Source organism: Pseudophryne corroboree, chromosome 6 (assembly GCF_028390025.1).
Source record: "Pseudophryne corroboree isolate aPseCor3 chromosome 6, aPseCor3.hap2, whole genome shotgun sequence".
NCBI classification, from domain to species: Eukaryota; Metazoa; Chordata; class Amphibia; order Anura; family Myobatrachidae; genus Pseudophryne; species Pseudophryne corroboree.
This window is the reverse complement of record NC_086449.1, coordinates 817,798,376-817,821,832: the sequence shown is the minus strand read 5'-3', so window position 1 is coordinate 817,821,832 and position 23,457 is coordinate 817,798,376. Positions and strand designations below refer to the sequence as shown.

The window sequence follows — 23,457 nt, the reverse complement described above, 5'->3', positions numbered from 1 at the left end:
AGGGTATTATGTTTGGTGAGAAAAAACTACCTGTAGTTTTTCCTGCTTCTGAGGAATTAAATGAAGTGTGTGATGAAGCGTGGGTTTCTCCCGATAAAAGACTGATAATTCCTAAAAAGTTATTGGCATCATACCCCTTCCCGCCAGAGGATAGGGCACGTTGGGAAACACCTCCTAGGGTGGATAAAGCGCTCACACGCTTGTCAAAACAGGTGGCACTACCGTCTCCGGATACGGCCGCCCTTAAGGAACCTGCTGACAGAAAGCAGGAGAATATCCTAAAATGTATATACACTCACACGGGTGTTATACTGCGACCAGCAATCGCCTCAGCCTGGATGTGCAGTGCTGGGGTGGCTTGGTCGGATTCCCTGACTGAAAATATTGATACCCTGGATAGGGACAGTATATTACTGACTATAGAGCATTTAAAAGATGCGTTTTTATATATGCGTGATGCACAGAGGGATATTTGCCGACTGGCATCAAGAGTAAGTGCGCTGTCCATATCTGCCAGAAGAGGGTTATGGACGCGGCAGTGGTCAGGTGATGCTGATTCCAAAAGGCATATGGAAGTATTGCCTTATAAAGGGGAGGAGTTATTTGGGGTAGGTCTATCGGACCTGGTATCCATGGCAACTGCTGGGAAATCCACATTTTTACCCCAGGTAGCCTCTCAACATAAAAAGACGCCGTATTATCAGGCGCAGTCCTTTCGGCCCCATAAGGGCAAGCGGGCGAAAGGCTCCTCATTTCTGCCCCGTGGCAGAGGGAGAGGAAAAAGGCTGCAGCAAACAGCCAGTTCCCAGGAACAGAAGCCCTTTCCCGCTTCTGCCAAGTCCTCAGCATGACGCTGGGGCTCTACAAGCGGACTCAGGCACGGTGGGGGCCCGTCTCAAGAATTTCAGCGCGCAGTGGGCTCACTCACAAGTGGATCCCTGGATCCTTCAAGTGGTATCTCAGGGGTACAAATTGGAATTTGAGGCGTCTCCCCCTCGCCGTTTCCTAAAGTCTGCCTTACCGACGTCTCCCTCCGACAGGGAGGCGGTATTGGAAGCCATTCACAAGCTGTATTCACAGCAGGTGATAATCAAGGTACCCCTCCTGCAACAGGGAAAGGGGTATTATTCCACGCTGTTTGTGGTACCGAAGCCGGATGGCTCGGTGAGACCTATTCTAAATCTAAAATCTTTGAACACTTACATACAGAGGTTCAAATTCAAGATGGAGTCACTCAGAGCGGTGATTGCGAACCTGGAAGAAGGGGATTATATGGTGTCTCTGGACATCAAGGATGCTTACCTCCATGTCCCAATTTACCCTTCTCACCAAGGGTACCTCAGGTTTGTGGTACAGAACTGCCACTATCAGTTTCAGACGCTGCCGTTTGGATTGTCCACGGCGCCCCGGGTCTTTACCAAAGTAATGGCCGAAATGATGATACTCCTTCGAAGGAAGGGAGTTTTAATTATCCCTTACTTGGACGATCTCCTGATAAGGGCAAGATCCAAGGAACAGTTGGTAGTCGGAGTAGCACTGTCTCAAGTAGTGCTGCGGCAGCACGGTTGGATTCTCAATATCCCAAAATCGCAGCTGATCCCGACGACACGTCTTCTATTCCTAGGGATGATCCTGGACACAGTCCAGAAAAAGGTGTTTCTCCCGGAAGAGAAAGCCAGAGAGTTATCCGAGCTAGTCAGAAACCTCCTAAAACCAGGCCAAGTATCAGTGCACCAATGCACAAGGGTCCTGGGAAAAATGGTAGCTTCCTACGAAGCAATCCCATTCGGCAGATTCCACGCAAGAACATTCCAGTGGGACCTGCTGGACAAATGGTCCGGATCGCATCTCCAGATGCATCAGCGAATAACCCTGTCCCCAAGGACAAGGGTGTCTCTCCTGTGGTGGTTGCAGAGTGCTCATCTTCTAGAGGGCCGCAGATTCGGCATTCAGGACTGGGTTCTGGTGACCACGGATGCCAGCCTGCGAGGCTGGGGAGCAGTCACACAGGGAAGAAACTTCCAGGGCTTGTGGTCAAGCCTGGAGACATCACTTCACATAAATATCCTGGAGTTAAGAGCCATTTACAATGCTCTAAGCCAAGCAAGACCTCTGCTTCAAGGTCAGCCGGTGCTGATCCAGTCGGACAACATCACGGCAGTCGCCCATGTAAACAGACAGGGCGGCACAAGAAGCAGGAGGGCAATGGCAGAAGCTGCAAGGATTCTTCGCTGGGCGGAAAATCATGTGATAGCACTGTCGGCAGTGTTCATTCCGGGAGTGGACAACTGGGAAGCAGACTTCCTCAGCAGGCACGACCTCCACCCGGGAGAGTGGGGACTTCACCCACATGATGATAAACCGTTGGGAAAAACCAAAGGTGGACATGATGGCGTCCCGCCTCAACAAAAAACTGGACAGGTATTGCGCCAGGTCAAGGGACCCTCAAGCAATAGCTGTGGACGCTCTGGTAACACCGTGGGTGTACCAGTCGGTGTATGTGTTCCCTCCTCTGCCTCTCATACCCAAGGTGCTGAGAATTATACGGCGGGGAGGAGTAAGAACTATTCTCGTGGCTCCGGATTGGCCAAGAAGGACTTGGTACCCGGAACTTCAAGAGATGCTCACAGAGGACCCGTGGCCTCTACCTCTGAGAAGGGACCTGCTCCAGCAGGGACCCTGTCTGTTCCAAGACTTACCGCGGCTGCGTTTGACGGCATGGCAGTTGAACGCCGGATCCTAAAGGAAAAAGGCATTCCGGACAAAGTCATCCCTACTTTGATAAAAGCCAGAAAGGATGTAACCGCAAAGCATTATCACCGCATCTGGCGGAAATATGTTGCGTGGTGCGAGGCCAAAAAGGCCCCGACGGAGGAATTTCAACTGGGTCGATTCCTGCATTTCCTGCAAGCAGGAGTGTCTATGGGCCTAAAGTTAGGATCCATTAAGGTCCAGATTTCGGCCCTGTCGATTTTCTTTCAGAGAGAACTGGCTTCAGTGCCTGAAGTCCAGACGTTTGTTAAGGGAGTGCTACATATACAGCCTCCTTTTGTGCCTCCAGTGGCACCCTGGGATCTGAATGTTGTTTTGGATTTCCTAAAATCACATTGGTTTGAACCACTCAACACTGTGGAATTAAAATATCTCACATGGAAAGTGGTCATGTTGTTGGCCCTGGCTTCAGCCAGGCGTGTGTCCGAATTGGCGGCTTTATCCTGTAAAAGCCCTTACCTGATTTTTCATACGGACAGGGCAGAATTGAGGACACGTCTGACTCGCTATTTATCCTGTACGTCCCCAACAAGCTGGGTGCTCCTGCTTCTAAGCAGACTATTGCTCGCTGGATTTGTAGTACAATTCAGCTTGCACATTCTGTGGCAGGCCTGCCACAGCCAAAATCTGTAAAAGCCCACTCCACAAGGAAGGTGGGCTCATCTTGGGCGGCTGCCCGAGGGGTCTCGGCTTTACAACTCTGCCGAGCTGCTTCTTGGTCAGGGTCAAATACTTTTGTAAAATTTTACAAATTTGACACTCTGGCTGGGGAGGACCTGGAGTTTTCTCACTCGGTGCTGCAGAGTCATCCGCACTCTCCCGCCCGTTTGGGAGCTTTGGTATAATCCCCATGGTCCTTACGGAGTTCCCAGCATCCACTAGGACGTCAGAGAAAATAAGAATTTACTTACCGATAATTCTATTTCTCGTAGTCCGTAGTGGATGCTGGGCGCCCATCCCAAGTGCGGATTATCTGCAATACTTGTACATAGTTATTGTTAACAAATCAGGTTATTGTTGTTGTGAGCCATCTATCCAGAGGCTCCTCTGTTATCATGCTGTTAACTGGGTTCAGATCACAAGTTGTACAGTGTGATTGGTGTGGCTGGTATGAGTCTTACCCGGGATTCAAAATTCTTCCTTATTGTGTACGCTCGTCCGGGCACAGTATCCTAACTGAGGCTTGGAGGAGGGTCATAGGGGGAGGAGCCAGTGCACACCAGGTAGTCCTAAAGCTTTTCTTTTTGTGCCCAGTCTCCTGCGGAGCCGCTATTCCCCATGGTCCTTACGGAGTTCCCAGCATCCACTACGGACTACGAGAAATAGAATTATCGGTAAGTAAATTCTTATTTAAGAGCAGGCATGTCCAAACTGCGGCCCTCCAGCTGTTGTGAAACGACATATCCCAGCATGCCCTGACACAGTTTTGCTGTCAGAGAATGCTAAAGCTGTGTCAGGGCATGCTGGGATGTGTAGTTTCACAACAGCTGGAGGGCCGCAGTTTGGACATGCCTGTTTTAGAGGGTGCAGCGGGATTGCCTTCGGGGCCCACCCAAGCCGCCAAGCCCCATAACAGCTACATCCCCTGCACCTTGTATAGATAGAGGGTCCAGCCATGTCTGTCCATCTATGCCCCCTCTTATCTGTCCGTCTATTCCCCTCCTGTCTGTCCTTCTATGCCCCCTGCCGTCCGTCCATATCTACCCCCACATGGTGCTCTGTTCTGTTCGTCTATGTCCCCTCCCACCCATCCATACCCACATATGGTGCTCTGTACATCTGTCTGTCCGCTCCCCCTCCCTGTCTGTCTATGCCTCACCCTCCGTCCCCTGCTGTAGTCAAGTAGTGTCTCCTGCTCGCTCCTTCTCTCTCCCCCCCCCTCTCTCCCTCACACCCACTCTCGCCACACTCTCTCTCTTCCTGACACTATCGCTCTCTCTTTTTCCATGAAAACCCTCTCTCTTTCCCTCTCTAAATCACTCCTCTGTCTCTTTCTGTCTCTCTCCTTGACACCCTTTATCTCTCTCACTCCCCTCTCTCTCTTGCCCCTAAGGGGCATTGTAGTGACAAATGCTGGGGGGCGGGGGGGAAGGAGGTTCCAAGATTTTGCAATGGGGCCCACAACGTTCTAGTTAAGCCCCTTGTGAACACACACTAAGATCCCGCAGTTCTGTGGGTGAAAATCACCTTATTATACCCTTTTCAGACAGAAATGTCTGAAAATCCCTGCATTTGATAATCTGCGGCTCAACACCGGGTATTTCGTCTGTGTAAAAGGTTCCAACCGAGTCGAAATTCGTAAATTCCTAGGTCGAAGTCCCCCAGGAATTTCAACCCGAGTTGACCCTTTCACACAGAAAAAGGACCCGTGTTAATCTGCAAATTACCGGGTAGAACTGCTGCACCCGGTAATTTGACTTTCTGTCTGAAAAGGGTAATAGTGAGAAATGTTAGAGTAAAATGGGCCAGCGTCTCTGAGGAAAGTTTCCGGCACTTTGTATCCATTCTACAAACAGTACATGCTGTTTTGGGGGTGAAAACGGGGGTTCTTCTAACCAGCACTACAAAGTTGTACCGAATAATTCTTGAAGTACCAGCTCACACTCTATACCCCACTGTAAATGGTACTCCAGTGTCCCCTAGCGGATGAAGGAGAAAATGAGTTTATATTGCCCCTCCATCACATTCCAGGCCCATCGTCAGATCACGGGGCCCAGATCATATTCATATTTGAAATATATATATCTTTTCCTTCATTCTAAAGGATAATAGATTCAGAATAGATTTTGTTGCAATCATTTTTTGCAGAAAAAATATTGAATTTTTTAATTTATGTGATTAGTTTCCCTTTAAGTGTTTCCTCCCTGTAGCATTTTACAGCATTTTGTGGCCTAAAATACAGTCACTCTTCTTCCAATCCGCTATACTATAAGCACTCTCTTACACAGGCCGCTGATCCATTAAAGCTCTCTTCCATCCAGTCTTTCTGGTTGCTGAACCTTTCGTTAGATACATAAACTATCTCTGATTACTCCAGAACAGAATAAATTCCCTAATTAGATCTTTTAATGACAGCAGAAAAGGTCAGTAAAATAAAGTGGCTACAAGCTGAGCTGTAATTGGGAGAGTTACTTTGCAAAGTCCTCAATGATCTGACTTTGAACGCAACTATCGGAATAAATCATAAATACTCTGTTCCTAGGTTTCTGCTCATAAAAAAAAGGTTCCACCTGATTTTACATCTGACTAATGCAATGTTTAATAGCTTATTATGCTAAAATAGATTGAAATAGAAGTTGTTTTGGCGGCCAAACATCCCCTTTTCTGCCGGGAAAGTAAACAACAACAAAATTCTAAATAACACTTAGAACTGAAATACATAAAAATACATAAAACAAAATTTAATTTATAATTGCCAGTTTAATCCACAATATTTTTCTGATCAGTGGACTGAAAAAAAATAAGAATTTACTTACCGATAATTCTATTTCTCATAGTCCGTAGTGGATGCTGGGGACTCCGTAAGGACCATGGGGAATAGCGGCTCCGCAGGAGACTGGGCACATCTAAAGAAAGCTTTAGGACTATCTGGTGTGCACTGGCTCCTCCCCCTATGACCCTCCTCCAAGCCTCAGTTAGGATACTGTGCCCGGACGAGCGTACACAATAAGGAAGGATTTTGAATCCCGGGTAAGACTCATACCAGCCACACCAATCACACCGTATAACCTGTGATCTGAACCCAGTTAACAGCATGATAACAGAGGAGCCTCTGAAAGATGGCTCACAACAATAATAACCCGATTTTTGTAACAATAACTATGTACAAGTATTGCAGACAATCCGCACTTGGGATGGGCGCCCAGCATCCACTACGGACTATGAGAAATAGAATTATCGGTAAGTAAATTCTTATTTTCTCTAACGTCCTAAGTGGATGCTGGGGACTCCGTAAGGACCATGGGGATTATACCAAAGCTCCCAAACGGGCGGGAGAGTGCGGATGACTCTGCAGCACCAAATGAGAGAACTCCAGGTCCTCCTCAGCCAGGATATCAATTTTGTAGAATTTTACAAACGTATTTGCTCCTGACCAAGTAGCTGCTCGGCAAAGTTGTAAAGCCGAGACCCCTCGGGCAGCCGCCCAAGATGAGCCCACCTTCCTTGTGGAGTGGGCATTTACAGATTTTTGGCTGTGGCAGGCCTGCCACAGAATGTGCAAGCTGAATTGTACTACAAATCCAACGGGCAATAGTCTGCTTAGAAGCAGGAACACCCAGCTTGTTGGGTGCACACAGGATAAACAGCGAGTCAGATTTCCTGACTCCAGCCGTCCTGGAAACATATATTTTCAGGGCACTGACAACGTCTAGCAACTTAAAGGCCTCCAAGTCCCTAGTAGCCGCAGGCACCACCAATAGGTTGGTTCAGGTGAGACGCTGAAACCACCTTGGGGAGAAACTGAGGACGAGTCCTCAATTCCGCCCTGTCCGAATGGAAAATCAGATAAGGGCTTTTTCAGGATAAAGCCGCCAATTCTGACACGCGCCTGGCCCAGGCCAGGGCCAACAGCATGACCACTTTCCATGTGAGATATTTTAACTCCACAGATTTAAGTGGTTCAAACCAATGTGACTTTTGGAACCCAAAACTACATTGAGATCCCAAAGTGCCACTGGAGGCACAAAAGGAGGCTGTATATGCAGTACCCCTTTTACAAACGTCTGAACTTCAGGGACTGAAGCTAGTTCTTTTTGGAAGAAAATTGACAGGGCCGAAATTTGAACCTTAATGGACCCCAATTTCAGGCCCATAGACACTCCTGTTTGCAGGAAATGTAAGAATCGACCCAGTTGAATTTCCTCCGTCGGGCCTTACTGGCCTCGCACCACGCAACATATTTTCGCCAATTGCGGTGATAATGTTTTTGCGGTTACATCCTTCCTGGCTTTGATCAGGATAGGGATGACTTCATCCGGAATGCCTTTTTTCCTTCAGGATCCGGCGTTCAACCGCCATGCCGTCAAACGCAGCCGCGGTAAGTCTTGGAACAGACAGGGTCCTTGCTGGAGCAGGTCCCTTCTTAGAGGTAGAGGCCACGGATCCTCCGTGAGCATCTCTTGAAGTTCCGGTTACCAAGTCCTTCTTGGCCAATCCGGAACCACGAATATAGTGCTTACTCCTCTCCATCTTATCAATCTCAGTACCTTGGGTATGAGAGGCAGAGGAGGGAACACATACCCTGACTGGTACACCCACGGTGTTACCAGAGCGTCTACAGCTTATTGCCTGAGGGTTCCTGGACCTGGCGCAATACCTGTCGAGTTTTTAATCATGTGGAAGACTTCTGGGTGAAGTCCCCACTCTCCCGGGTGGAGGTCGTGCTGAGGAAGTCTGCTTCCCAGTTGTCCACTCCCGGAATGAATACTGCTGACAGTGCTATCACATGATTTTCCGCCCAGCGAAGAATCCTTGCAGCTTCTGCCATTGCCCTCCTGCTTCTTGTGCCACCCTGTCTGTTTACGTGGGTGACTGCCGTGATGTTGTCCGACTGGATCAACACCGGCTGACCTTGAAGCAGAGGTCTTGCTAAGCTTAGAGCATTGTAAATGTCCCTTAGCTTCAGGATATTTATGTGAAGTGATGTCTCCAGGCTTGACCATAAGCCCTGGATATTCCTTCCCTGTGTGACTGCTCCCCAGCCTCGCAGGCTGGCATCCGTGGTCACCAGGACCCAGTCCTGAATGCCTAATCTGCGGCCCTCTAGAAGATGAGCACTCTGCAACCACCACAGGAGGGACACCCTTGTCCTTGGTGACAGGGTTATCCGCTGATGCATCTGAAGATGCGATCCGGACCATTTGTCCAGCAGGTCCCACTGGAAAGTTCTTGCGTGGAATCTGCCGAATGGGATTGCTTCGTAGGAAGCCACCATTTTACCCAGAACCCTTGTGCATTGATGCACTGAGACTTGGCTCGGTTTTAGGAGGTTCCTGACTAGCTCGGATAACTCCCTGGCTTTCTCCTCCGGGAGAAACACCTTTTTCTGGACTGTGTCCAGGATCATCCCTAGGAACAGAAGACACGTCGTCGGAACCAGGTGCGATTTTGGAATATTGAGAATCCAATCGTGCTGCCGCAACACTACCTGAGATAGTGCTACACCGACCTCCAACTGTTCCCTGGATCTTACCCTTATCAGGGAATTGTCCAAGGAAGGGATAACTAAAATTCACTTCCTTCGAAGGAATATCATAATTTCGGCCATTACCTTGGTAAAGACCCGGGGTGCCGTGTACCATCCATACGGCAGCGTCTGAACTGATAGTGACAGTTCTGTACCATAAACCTGAGGTACCCTTGGTGAGAAGGGTAAATTTTGACATGAAGGTAAGCATCCTTGATGTCCCGAGACATCATGTAGTCCCCTTCTTCCAGGTTCGCAATCACTGCTCTGAGTGACTCAATCTTGAATTTGAACCTCTGTACGTAAGTGTTCAAAGATTTTACATTTAGAATCGGTCTCACCGAGCCGTCCGGCTTCGGTACCACAACAGTGTGGAATAATACCCCGTTCCCTGTTGCAGGAGGGGTATCTTGATTATCACCTGCTGGGAATACAGCTTGTGAATGGCTTCCAAAACTGTCTCCCTGTCAGAAGGAGACATCGGTAAAGCCGACTTTAGGAAACGGCGAGGGGGAGACGTCTCGAATTCTAATTTGTACCCCTGAGATATCACCTGAAGGATCCAGGGGTCTACTTGCGAGTGAGCCCACTGCGCGCTGAAATTCATTGAGACGGGCCCCCCACCGTGCCTGATTCTGCTTGTAAAGCCCCAGCGTATACTGAGGGCTTGGCAGAGGCGGGAGAGGGTTTCTGTTCCTGGGAACTGGCTGATTTCTGCAGCCTTTTTCCTCTCCCTCTGTCATGGGGCAGAAATGAGGAACCTTTTGCCCGCTTGTCCACGAAAAGACTGCGCCTGATAATACGGCGTCTTCTCATGTTGAGAGGCGACCTGGGGTACAAACGTGGAATTCCCAGCTGTTGCCGTGGCCACCAGGTCTGAAAGACCGACCCCAAATAACTCCTCCCTTAATAAAGCAATACTTCCAAATGCCGTTTGGAATACGCATCACCTGACCACTGACGTGTCCATAACCCTCTACTGGTAGAAATGGACAACGCGCTTAGACTTGATGCCAGTCGGCAAATATTCCGCTGTGCATCACGCATATATAAAAATGCATCTTTTAAATGCTCTATAGGCAAAAATATACTGTCCCTATCTAGGGTATCAATATTTTCAGTCAGGGAATCCGACCACGCCAACCCAGCACTGCACATCCAGGCTGAGGCGATTGCTGGTCGCAGTATAACACCAGTATGTGTGTAAATACCTTTTAGGATACCCTCCTGCTTTCTATCAGCAGGATCCTTAAGGGCGGCCATCTCAGGCGAAGGTAGAGCCCTTACAAGCGTGTGAGCGCTTTATCCCCCCTAGGGGGTGTTTCCCAACGCACCCTAACCTCTGGCGGGAAAGGATATAATGCCAATAACATTTTAGAAATTATCCGTTGTTATCGGGGGAAACCCACGCATCATCACACACCTCATTTAATTTCTCAGATTCAGGAAAACTACAGGTAGTTTTTCCTCACCGAACATAATACCCCTTTTTTGGTGGTACTCGTATTATCAGAAATGTGTAAAACATTTTTCATTGCCTCAATCATGTAACGTGTGGCCCTACTGGAAGTCACATTCGTCTCTTCACCGTCGACACTGGAGTCAGTATCCGTGTCGGCGTCTATATCTGCCATCTGAGGTAACGGGCGCTTTAGAGCCCCTGACGGCCTATGAGACGTCTGGACAGGCACAAGCTGAGTAGCCGGCTGTCTCATGTCAACCACTGTCTTTTATACAGAGCTGACACTGTCACGTAATTCCTTCCAACAGTTCATCCACTCAGGTGTCGACCCCCTAGGGGGTGACATCACTATTACAGGCAATCTGCTCCGTCTCCACATCATTTTTCTCCTCATACATGTCGACACAAAAGTACCGACATACAGCACACACACAGGGAATGCTCTGATAGAGGACAGGACCCCACTAGCCCTTTGGGGAGACAGAGGGAGAGTTTGCCAGCACACACCAGAGCGCTATATATATATACAGGGATAACCTTATATAAGTGTTTTTCCCCTTATAGCTGCTGTATAGTTAATACTGCGCCTAATTAGTGCCCCCCTCTCTTTTTTTTAACCCTTTCTGTAGTGTAGTGACTGCAGGGGAGAGACAGGGAGCTTCCCTCCAACGGAGCTGTGAGGGAAAATGGCGCCAGTGTGCTGAGGAGATAGGCTCCTCCCCTTTTTCGCGGACTTTTCTCCTGCTTTTATGGATTCTGGCAGGGGTTAAATGCATCCATATAGCCCAGGAGCTATATGTGATGCATTTTTTTGCCATCCAAGGTGTTTTTATTGCGTCTCAGGGCGCCCCCCCCCCCCCAGCGCCCTGCACCCTCAGTGACCGAAGTGTGAAGTGTGCTGAGAGCAATGGCGCACAGCTGCAGTGCTGTGCGCTACCTTGTTGAAGACAGGACGTCTTCTGCCGCCGATTTTCCGGACCTCTTCTGCCTTCTGGCTCTGTAAGGGGGCCGGCGGCGCGGCTCTGGGACCCATCCAAGCTGGGCCTGTGATCGTCCCTCTGGAGCTAATGTCCAGTAGCCTAAGAAGCCCAATCCACTCTGCACGCAGGTGAGTTCGCTTCTTCTCCCCTTAGTCCCTCGATGCAGTGAGCCTGTTGCCAGCAGGTCTCACTGAAAATAAAAAACCTAATCTAAAACTTTCACTAAGAAGCTCAGGAGAGCCCCTAGTGTGCACCCTTCTCGTTCGGGCACAGAGATCTAACTGAGGCTTGGAGGAGGGTCATAGGGGGAGGAGCCAGTGCACACCAGATAGTCCTAAAGCTTTCTTTAGATGTGCCCAGTCTCCTGCGGAGCCGCTATTCCCCATGGTCCTTACGGAGTCCCCAGCATCCACTTAGGACGTTAGAGAAATAGCTGTTCACGCATTCACGGACCCAACCCATGTACGTTTTTTTTTTTTTGGGGGGGGAGTATGAACGAAATATTCCAATGAAAGGCCCCCAAATCCTTTTATTATCTAGGAAGCAGAAATCGGTAATGTACATACAAATGTGTCCTTTCTGCCCCCACCCCTTACCCTATCTGTGTCAACGTCAAACAACTGGATGTAGAGACTTTTCCATGTAGAAAGTATACGTGAGTAATAATTTCACTTTCAACTATGTCCTGTGTGCAAAGAATATAGGGGGGTATTCAATTAGCTCCCATAATTTTGGAGGTATTGAATTCACCCCCCTGCGTATTCAATTGTGGACCGTTTTCACCCGTTTGCAAGGCCTTTTCGCTAATGCCTTTTCACTTTTTTTAAGCAAGAAGGCACTGGAGAAAAATGCCTCAAAATCGTCGAAAATGGCCCACATTTTCACCAGCGTAGGTGTGAAAACAAGTGGATTCGCTGATCCACATCTTTCGCTCCTGCTGAATTTTTCGCCTAGGCAAAAAAAACAGCTCTCCTATTGAATGGGGTGAATCCCCATTCACCCTAAAAAATAGCGAAAAGTGCAGTTTCTTCGCTTAGGCCCTTATTGAATACCCCCCCATAATCTCCCTGTTACCCAGACACTAACGTATTACGGTCCAAATCATTATTAAAGCAAAATGAGTTACCCAAACCTGAAATCATAGTCCTGGTTTTGCATGTTTGCAAGCAACAAATGATGGTACTAAAGTGACTAAGGGGGTCATTCCGATTTGATCGCTTTCTAGCTACTTTTTGCTGCGCTGCGATCAGTTAGTTGCCGCCTATGGGGGAGTGTATTTTTGCTTTGCAAGTGTGCGAACGCTTTTGCAGCCGAGCGGTACAAAAAAGTTTTGTGAAGTTTCTGAGTTGCCCAGAACTTACTCAGCCGCTGCGATCACTTCAGCCTGTTCGGGGCTGGAATTGACGTCAGACACCCGCCCTGCAAACGCCTGGACACGCCTGCGTTTTTCCCAACCACTCCCAGAAAACGGTCAGTTGCCACCCACAAACGCCTTCTTCCTGTCAATCTCCTTGCGATCGGCTGTGCGTATGGATTCTTCGTTAAATCCATCGCTCAGCAATGATCCGCTTTGTACCTGTACAACGCGTCTGCGCATTGCGGTGCATACGCATGTGCAGTTTTCCCAAAATTTGACCTGATCGCACTGCAGCGAAAAAAACTAGCGTGCGATCAGGTCGGAATGACTCTAAAAGAGTATTATTAACTGTTGGGCCAATTACATGCAGTCTCACACGCTACTCACTTTGTGAATGGGTGGTGGAAAGTGGAGTCCTGCTTTGATCCTACCTATATTAGGGAAAAATATTGATCAACAGATCTTGATGCCCCATTCACGTCAGTTGCCCATTTGTTTCATTGGGGCTCCTACAGTAGCGGACAACACCTCCACTTTTCGTCTTTAGAAAGTTTGATATATCTCTCCCTATATATGACACATTGTGGCCACCGTCAGGTCTAGAGACGGGACCCCATGGTTTTCAGGGAAGGTGAGGACCATTCCCTTTAAGTCTCCAAGCCACCCAACTGCCCATTTGAAGCCTCTGGTCCTTGTTACTTCTCATAGGGCACGCTCAGGGGCAGATTGGGAACTAAAGGTGGCCCTGGAAAAATTTCATGAAGAGGCCTCATGTGGGCGTACCAAATGAATGGTAGGCGGAACCAACACCAAAGTAGGTGGGATTAGTAAACAGGGCCATAACTAGAGGGGTGTGAGACGTGTCGTTGCGAATCGTGAGTGCAGCACCATCGCTGCCCTACGTCACCTGCATGTGGCTTGCATGACACGTGTACAATATCTCACATGTGAACCAAACTATAGCACTCTAAAGACACATATAGAAAAACTACAGTGAGCAGACAATATTGACATTACCATAACTAATAAATACACAGATAAAGCATGATGTAACAACCACAATGGGGTCATTTCTATTAGCCGCGATGGGTGCGATATGCCGAAACAGCGGTGTTTCAATGCCAGCGACGGCACCCGATCTCCACCCTTCGTGTGCTGGTTTCTGCCTGAATTGCTGGGAGCCGTTGAAACGCTGCGGTAACGGCACATCGCACACTTTGCGGCTAAGAAGAGCATAGGTGCCGCAAAGATGGCGCCGGAGCGCCTTAAGGGGGAGGGTCGCCAGACGGCCCGCGGGCCGGCTGCATGGCGAAAGGGGAAGGGGGGGAGGTATTCCTATCCCTCCCTACACAAACCGACCAGCAGACCAGCCAGTAAAGGCAGCGGGGGCGGAGCAGCTGGGGAGGGGGAGCATAAAGGGAAAGAGCAGGGGGGTAGGCAGCCTTTGTCCTGGAGAGTGCAGTATTGAAAATAACCCCCTCCCACCCACCCTAGGAATCCTCATGAAATCTCTGTTTAAAAAAAAAAAAAAAAATTATATATATATATATATATATATATATATACAGACAAAGGCAGTCGGCACTCGCAAATTAGACTTCAACAGCCAGCCTCCGTGCTACATTCAAAAAAAGTCCATGCAGTATTCCAGAAAAGAATGGCACTGGAGGCAATAATCACCATAAGTATAAAGTGTATTTAAAGCAACAGCTGTTTCAGGGCAGGACGCCCTTTCCTCAAGCAATAACACCAAGAAGTTAGACCAGCAGACCAGCCAGTAAAGGCAGCGGGGGCGGAGCAGCTGGGGAGGGGGAGCATAAAGGGAAAGAGCAGGGGGGTAGGCAGCCTTTGTCCTGGAGAGTGCAGTATTGAAAATAACCCCCTCCCACCCACCCTAGGAATCCTCATGAAATCTCTGTTTAAAAAAAAAAAAAAAAAATATATATATATATATATATATATATATATATAATAATAATAAAAAATCATCAATAACATTCAAGTGAAAAAAATAGAGAAATAAATGAAACGAAAATGTTTGGGTCAAAACTGGTTATTTTGAATGCGTGTTTAAGATGATGATATTTTCCTTCTTTTCTCTACAGTGTTATTGTATTATTCGAACCATTGGTATATGGTCCCATGTTTGTCACAGTTGGCGGGCAGCGGGAGAAAGCGGTGCGCAAGGCATGGTGAAGGGGGGAGCCAGCTGAGGTATGCAGATTCACCCTCGGTGAATGGACGCACGCCCGGCTCCAGCCGTGGACGGTTGGGCCCGTGGGCTGCGCGCCAGGCGAGCGTGATATGCACCGCAGGGGCTGGTTCCCAAGGGGGGCGTTGCCGCGGTGCCTACTGGGTAGGCAGGGCATGCCCCAGGAAAAATGGAATGAGTGGGTAACAGCTGTAGGTGGGTGCAGTTATGGGGTGCAGGGGTATCACTTGCATTGGAGGCACTTACAGTGTGCAGTGGTGCATATTACAGGGAGCAGGAGGGTAGATGTAATGGGGGGCAAATACAAGCTGCGTGGGCGGAAATTACAGGGTGTAGGGGTGGCAGTTGGAGGGAGTGCTGTTATAATGTACATTGGGGGCAGTTACAGGGAGTAGTAGTCTAGGGGTGGTAGTTACAGGGGGAGGGGGGGTTGCAGAGGTGTCAGTTGTAGGGAGGGCAGTTACATATATCTCAGCACTGTGGGTGGGACGCGGATGGCGCAAACGGGGAGGATGGGGCTGTGAGGGGAGCATAGCCTGTGGGGGGGTCGGGGGTGGCATCACTGGTGTGGGGGGCTCGGAGCTGTGAGGGGAACCTGTGGGACAGGTGTCGCGGAGCGCTGGGTTCTGTGGAAGGAAGGGCGGAGTGGGGAGGATAATAGAGAGCCGGGACCGGAGTGACAGGAAGCAGAGAGGGCGGCCACTCACTCACTCACTGCACGGTTGTGACTATTTCCTAGTGGGCTAAAGGACATTTGACCCATGTGACACGCAAGAGAAGCATGTTCGGCAAAAGGTCCAGAAATGGACCCACGTGGGCTCGCTTAGCTCGCCACGCTTTGGGCACGGTGGATTGCTCCTCTCCGCTTGCCACCTGATTACTAAAGGTAATAGTTGGTGGCGTGGATACAGAAAGTAGTATCCTGCCATTCTTGCCCCGTCCCCTGACGTCACAGGTCCCTGAGTACACTAGGATTTAGCATCTACCCTCACTGCACTGCACGGCCCTGTGTCACTCTGTGGCTACGCTGCGGGCGGCTGCGCGGTTCTGTTTGGGCGGGTACTGGCCGGGGACGGGAGGTGGCGGAGCTCTGTCTCGCGAGAGCACAGGCTGCTGCTGCGGAGTCTGGACAGGTCCGCCTAGGGCTGCCTATGCCTGTCACGTGCTACTGGTGGCGGGGCCACGTGCTGCGTTAAGCCCCACAGGCCGCCCGCCCAAAGTCCTGGAAAACTTCCCGACAATTTTGCCGCATAGTCCCCCCCAACTGTTGTACAGCGCCAGCAGATAGTGAGACTGTTGTTGGAATAACCATGGTCTCTTGCTTTGTCTCTGTGCCTCTTTATGTGACCTGTTTATTGTCTGCACTTGACAGAATAGTTACACAGTAGAGGATTATATGGATATGGGACTATAGGGATATGGGAATATATGTATATAGGGATCTTACTTTTCTGAGACAAAAGTGATAAAAACATAAATACAGAAACAACAAAGGTTAATTCTCTTTGAATATTTATATTGTTTATTGCATATGTGATATTGTCGCTTATTATGATTTCTTTTTCCACCAGCGCTCTGGTGATGTGCAGGTTATGCCGCCACCTATCTTAGCCGCGATTCCCCGTTATACCTATCTGCCAACCAGCAGACATCGATGATCATCCATGTGTTGGGGAATCTGCAAAATACCGCACATTCAAAATACCCGATTTGCCGATCATGATCATTTTTGGGTCGGAGCCGGCGAATCAAGGATTTCCAGCATGATGGATTTTCACGATCCCCTGACCCAGACACCGGCAGAACGGGGGAATTGTCCCCATAGCTGACCGATGTATGGGCCCCAAAAGTAATGATTTTCACCTCTACCGCTGTTTTTGTTTTTGTCATACAGAATCATTTTTGTCATAGTTTGGGCAGATAATCAAGAGAAAGGTCTCCAGATGATAGGTCAACAGTATCTAGGTCAACACCATATGGACGACATGCCTTAGGTCAACAGGTACAAAATTCCTACAATTCTTAAGGTCAACAGGTTCAATAGTTGACATGACAATGGCTGACACACAAATGGTCAACACAAGTGTGTTGTTTTTTGTTTCCCCTCAACATTTGCTTGATTTACTATCCACGTGGACTATGATTTGGAATATTAATAGGGTCGAGCGAACTGAGCCCGCAAGGATACATGTGTCTACTGATAGTAAATATTAAAAAGTTGTCAACAAAAATGGTTGCCCAATTTAATGACAAATTGAATGACAAGACTTTTTTTTCTTCCCTACAGACATATCGGTAAGCCTCCTCGCTGTCGTGGTCAGTTTCTGCGGGTTGGCCCTTCTGATCGTCTCTCTCTTTGTCTTCTGGAAGCTTTGCTGGCCGTGTTGGCGCAGTAAGCCCATCACCGCTACAGCGCATGTGGTCGCCCCGTGCATTCCTAGCGCCCCTCCTGAAGTCGTGGAAACCAACGAGAAAAAAGAAATTAAACAAAACGGGAAACACTCGGTGAAGGTGCAGGAAGCGGCCATGAAAATCAGCCACACATCACCGGATATCCCTGCCGAGGTCCAGAACGCATTGAAGGAACATTTAATGAAACATGCGAGAATCCAGCGGCAGATCACCGAGCCTGCTTCCTCTTCACGGTATGGGATGGGAATTTATTAGCCTAATATCAATGTTAATATGTTACCGGTTGTGTTTGCCAACTTCGACTCTTGTATGTTGGCATTTTGTATCATACAGTAATAATACCAAAGTAAATCAAATTAAGAAATTGATTTTCTTATGGTCACACTGATTGGTGGAGCCAGACGAGTTCTTCTACTGAAACCTATGAGTTCCTGATCATATGTCTTGACTGGGGGGGGAGGGGGGGCGTCATACACAGGGCGATCCATTCTCCCCAGTACATTTTCCCCATTTCCACTTAGTGTCCCCAATACACAGTCCCACCTTCACACATTCCCCTCCCCATATACCTTCCACCTCTTCATTACTCTTCTCCAATACATAAACCCCTCTCTTCGCTCACTTTCCCAATACACAGCTGCCCCATTTCCTCACCCTCCCAATACACTGCCCCCCCATTTCCTCATCCGCCCAATACATTGCCCCTCCCATTACCTCATCCGCCCAATACACAGCTCCCCCATTACCTCACCCTCCCAATACACTGTCCCCCCCATTTCCTCATCCGCCCAATACACAGCCCGCCTGCCCCCATTTCATCATCCGCCCAATACACTGCCCCCCATTTCCTCACCCTCCCAATACACTGCCCCCCCATTTCCTCACCCTCCCAATACACTGCCCCCACCCAATTCCTCATCCGCCCAATACACAGCCCCCCCCATTTCCTCATCCGCCCAATACACAGCCCCGTCCCCATTTTCTCACTTTTCCAACACACAGCCCTCCATTTCCTCACCCTCCCAATACACTGCCCCCCATTTCCTCACCCTCCCAATACACTGCCCCCCCCAATTCCTCATCCGCCCAATACACTGCCCTCCCATTACCTCATCCGCCCAATACACAGCCTGCCGTGTTTCTCATTCTCCCAATATACAGCCCCCCCTTTCCTCACTCTCCCAATACACTGCCCATTTCCTCGCTCTCTTAATACACAGCCCCCCCATTTCTCTGACGTCCTAGTGGATGCTGGGAACTCCGTAAGGACCATGGGGAATAGCGGCTCCGCAGGAGTCTGGGCACATCTAAAGAAAGCTTTAGGATCACCTGGTGTGCACTGGCTCCTCCCCCTATGACCCTCCTCCAAGCCTCAGTTAGATTTCTGTGCCCGACGAGAAGGGTGCACACTAGGGGCTCTCCTGAGCTCTTTGTGAAAGTTTTAGTTTAGGTTTATTATTTTCAGTGAGACCTGCTGGCAACAGGCTCACTGCATCGTGGGACTAAGGGGAGAAGAAACGGACTCACCTGCGTGCAGAGTGGATCGGGTTTCTTAGGCTACTGGACATTAGCTCCAGAGGGACGATCACAGGTTCAGCCTGAATGGGTCCCGGAGCCGCGCCGCCGGCCCCCTTACAGAGCCAGAAGAGCGAAGAGGTCCGGTGAAATCGGCGGCAGAAGACGATCCTGTCTTCAGATAAGGTAGCGCACAGCACCGCAGCTGTGCGCCATTGCTCTCAGCACACTTCACACTCCGGTCACTGAGGGTGCAGGGCGCTGAGGGGGCAGCGCCCTGAAACGCAATAAATCGATAAAAACCTTATATGGCTAAAATAAATGCATCACATATAACTCCTGGGCTATATGGATGCATTTAACCCCTGCCAAAACATACAGAAAAACGGATGATAAGGACGCCGAGAAAGGGGCGGAGCCTATCTCCTCAGCACACTGGCGCCATTTTCCCTCACAGCTCAGTTGGAGGGAAGCTCCCTGGCTCTCCCCTGCAGTCACTACACTACAGAAAGGGGTTAAAAAAGAGAGGGGGGCACAAATTAGGCGCAGTATATACAATACAGCAGCTATAAAGGGAAAAACACTTATATAAGGTTATCCCTATATATATATAGCGCTCTGGTGTGTGCTGGCAAACTCTCCCTCTGTCTCCCCAAAGGGCTAGTGGGTCCTGTCCTCTATCAGAGCATTCCCTGTGTGTGTGCTGTGTGTCGGTACGTTTGTGTCGACATGTATGAGGAGAAAAATGATGTGGAGACGGAGTAGAGTGTCTGTAATAGTGTTATCACCCCCTAGGGGGTCGACACCTGAGTGGATGTACTGTTGAAATTGCGTGACAGTGTCAGCTTTGTATAAAAGACAGTGGTTGACATGAGACAGCCGGCTACTCAGCTTGTGCATGTCCAGACGTCTCATACAGGGGCTCTAAAGCGCCCGTTACCTCAGATACAGACGCCGACACGGATACTGACTCCTGTGTCGACGGTGAAGAGACAACCGTGATTTCCAATAGGGCCACTCATTGCATGATTGATGCAATGGAAAATGTTTACACTTTTCTGATAATATGAATACCACCAAAAAAAGGGGTATTATGTTTGGTGAGGAAAACTTCCTCTAGTTTTCCTAAATCTGAAAAATAAAATGAGGTGTGTGATGATGCGTGGGTTTCCCCCCGATAACAATTGATAATTCTAAAAAGTTATTGGCAGTATACCTTTTCCCGCCAGAGGTTAGGGTGCGTTGGGAAACACCCCCTACAGGGGATAAGGCGCTCACACGCTTGTAAGAACAAGGGCTCTACCCTCTCTTGAGATGGCCGCCCTTAAGGATCCTGCTGATAAAAAGCAGGAGGGTATCCTAAAATGTATTTACACACATACTAGTGTTATACTGCGACCAGCAATCGCCTCAGCCTGGATGTGCTGTGCAGGGTTGGCGTGGTCGGATTCCCTGACTGGAAATATTGATATCCTAGATAAGGACAGTATATTATTGCCTATAGAGCAATTAAAAGATGCATTTCTATATATGCATGATGTACAGCGGAATATTTGCCGACTGGCATCAAGTATAAGTGCGTTGTATTCTACCAGTAAAGTGGTCAGGGATTCCAAACGGCATTTGGAAGTATTGCCTTAAATAAAAAAATTAAAAAAAAGGGGATGTACCTTAGGTCGCCTCTCAAAATAAGACGCCGTATTATCAGGCGCAGTCCTGGTTGGCAAGCGGACAAAAGGGTTCCTCTTTTCTGCTCGTGACAGAGGGAGAGGAAAATGGCTGCAGAGATCAGCCAGTTCCCAGGAACAGAAACCCTTTTCCGCCTCTGCCAAGCCCTCAGTATGACGCTAGGGCTTTACAAGTTCAGGCACGGTGGGGGCCCGTTCTCAGTGAATTTCAGTGCGCAGTGGGCTCACTCGCAAGTAGACCCCGGGATCCTTCAGGTGTTATCTCAGGGGTACAAAATTGGAATTCGAGACGTATTCCCCTCGCCGTTTCCAAAAAGTCTGTTTTACCGACGTCTCCCGCTGACAGGGAGGCAGTTTTGGAAGCCATTCACAAGCTGTATTCCCAGCAGGTGATGATTAAGGTACCCCTCCTGCAACAGGGAACGGGGTATTATTCCACACTATTGTGGTACCGAAGCCAGACGGCTCGGTGAGACCGATTTTAAAATCTAAAATCTTTGAACACTTACATACAGAGGTTCAAATTCAAAATTGAGTCACTCAGAGCAGTGATTGCAAACCTGGAAGAAGGGGACTACATGATGTCTCGGGACATCAAGGATGCTTACCTTCATGTCAAAATTTACCCTTCTCACCAAGGGTATCTCAGGTTATGGTACAGAACTGTCACTATCAGTTCAGACGCTGCCGTAGGGAGGGTCCACGGCACCCCGGGTCTTTACTGAAGTAATGACCGAAATGATGATATTCCTTCAAAGGAAGGGAATTTTTAGTTATCCTTTACTTGGACGATTCCCTGATAAGGGTAAGATCCAGGGAACAGTTGGAGATCGGTGTAGCACTATCTCAGGTAGTGTTGCGGCAGCACGATTGGATTCTCAATATTCCAGATTCGCAGCTGGTTCCGACGACTTGTCTTCTGTTCCTAGGAATGATCCTGGACACAGTCCAGAAAGAAGGTGTTTCTCCCGGAGGAAAAAGCCAGGGAGTTATCCGAGCTAGTCAGGAACCTCCTAAAACCAAACCAAGTCTCAGTGCATCAATGCACAAGGGTTCTGGGTAAAAATGGTGGCTTCCTACGAAGCAATCCCATTCGGCAGATTCCACGCAAGACTTTCCAGTGGAACCTACTGGACAAATGGTCCGGGTCGCATCTTCAGATGCATCAGCGGATAACCCTGTCACCAGTGTAACCTCCTGTGGTGGTTGCAGAGTGCTCATCTTCTAGAGGGCCGCAGATTCGGCATTCAGGACTGGATCCTGGTGACCACGGATGCCAGCCTGCGAGGCTGGGGAGCAGTCACACAGGGAAGGAATATCCAGGGCTTATGGTCAAGCCTGGAGACATCACTTCACATAAATATCCTGAAGCTAAGGGCCATTTACAATGCTCTAAGCTTAGCAAGACCTCTGCTTCAAGGTCAGCCGGTGTTGTTCCAGTAGGACAACATTACGGCAGTCACCCACGTAGACAGACAGGGTGCCACAAGAAGCAGGAGGGCAATGGCAGAAGCTGCAAGGATTCTTCGCTGGGCGAAAAACCATGTGATAGCACTGTCAGCAGTTTTCATTCCGGGAGTGGACAACTGGGAAGCAGATTTCCTCAGCACGACCTCCACCCGGGAGAGTAGGGACTTCACCCAGAAGTCTTCCACATGATTATAAACCGTTGGGAAAAACTCGACAGGTATTGCGCCAGGTCAAGGGACCCTCAGGCAATAGCTGTAGATGCTCTGGTAACACCGTGGGTGTACCAATCAGGGTATGGGTTCCCTCCTCTGCCTCTCATACCCAAGGTACTGAGATTGATAAGATGGAGAGGAGTAAGCACTATATTAGTGGCTCCGGATTGGCCAAGAAGGACTTGGTAACCGGAACTTCAAGAGATGCTCACGGAGGATCCGTGGCCTCTACCTCTAAGAAGGGACCTGCTTCAGCGGGGACCTTGTCTGTTCCAAGACTTGCCGCGGCTGCGTTGACGGCATGGCGGTTGAACGCCGGATCCTGAAGAAAAAAGGCATTCCGGATGAAGTCATCCCTATCCTGATCAAGGCCGGGAAGGATGTAACCGAAAAACATTATCACCGCATTTGGAGAAAATATGTTGCGTGGTGCGAGGCCAGTAAGGCTCGACGGAGGAAATTCAACTGGGTCGATTCCTACATTTCCTGCAAACAGGAGTATCTATGGGCCTGAAATTGGGGTCCATTAAGGTTCAAATTTCGGCTCTGTCGATTTTCTTCCAAAAAAGAACTAGCTTCAGTCCCTGAAGTTCAGACGTTTGTTAAAGGGGTACTGCATATACAGACTCCTTTTGTGCCTTCAGTGGCACTTTGGGATCTCAAAGTGGTTTTTGGGTTCCAAAAGTCACATTGGTTTGACCCACTTAAATCTGTGGAGTTAAAATATCTCACAGAAAAAGTGGTCATGCTGTTGGCTATGGCCTGGGCCAGGCGCGTGTCAGAATTGGTGGCTTTATCCTGTAAAAGCCCTTATCTGAGTTTCCATACGGACAGGGCGGAATTGAGGACTCGTCCTCAGTTTCTCCCTAAGGTGGTTTCAGCGTTCACCTGAACCAAACCTATTGTGGTGCCTGCGGCTACTAGGGACTTGGGGGACTCCAAGTTGCTAGACGTTGTCAGGACCCGGAAAATATATGTTTCCAGGACGGCTGGAGTCAGGAAATCTGACTTGCTGTTTATCCTGTATGCACCCAACTAGCTGGGTGCTCCTGCTTCTAAGCAGACTATTGCTCGTTGGATTTGTAGTACAATTCAGCTTGCACATTCTGTGGCAGGCCTGCCACAGCCAAAAATCTGTAAATGCCCACTCCACAAGGAAGGTGGGCTCATCTTGGGCAGCTGCCAAGGGG

The 23,457-nt window shown here is 49.1% G+C and overlaps 1 protein-coding gene across 1 annotated transcript in view; it reads left to right on the top strand.

Annotated features, from left to right (window-relative positions):
* Nucleotides 1-23,457, top strand: part of SYT10 (synaptotagmin 10) — a 135,561-nt gene that overhangs the window by 33,783 nt on the left and 78,321 nt on the right. The window contains exon 2 of the mRNA XM_063929130.1: nucleotides 17,258-17,615. Coding sequence (XP_063785200.1) covers nucleotides 17,258-17,615 — 358 coding nt within the window. The remainder of the gene's footprint in view (nucleotides 1-17,257; nucleotides 17,616-23,457) is intronic.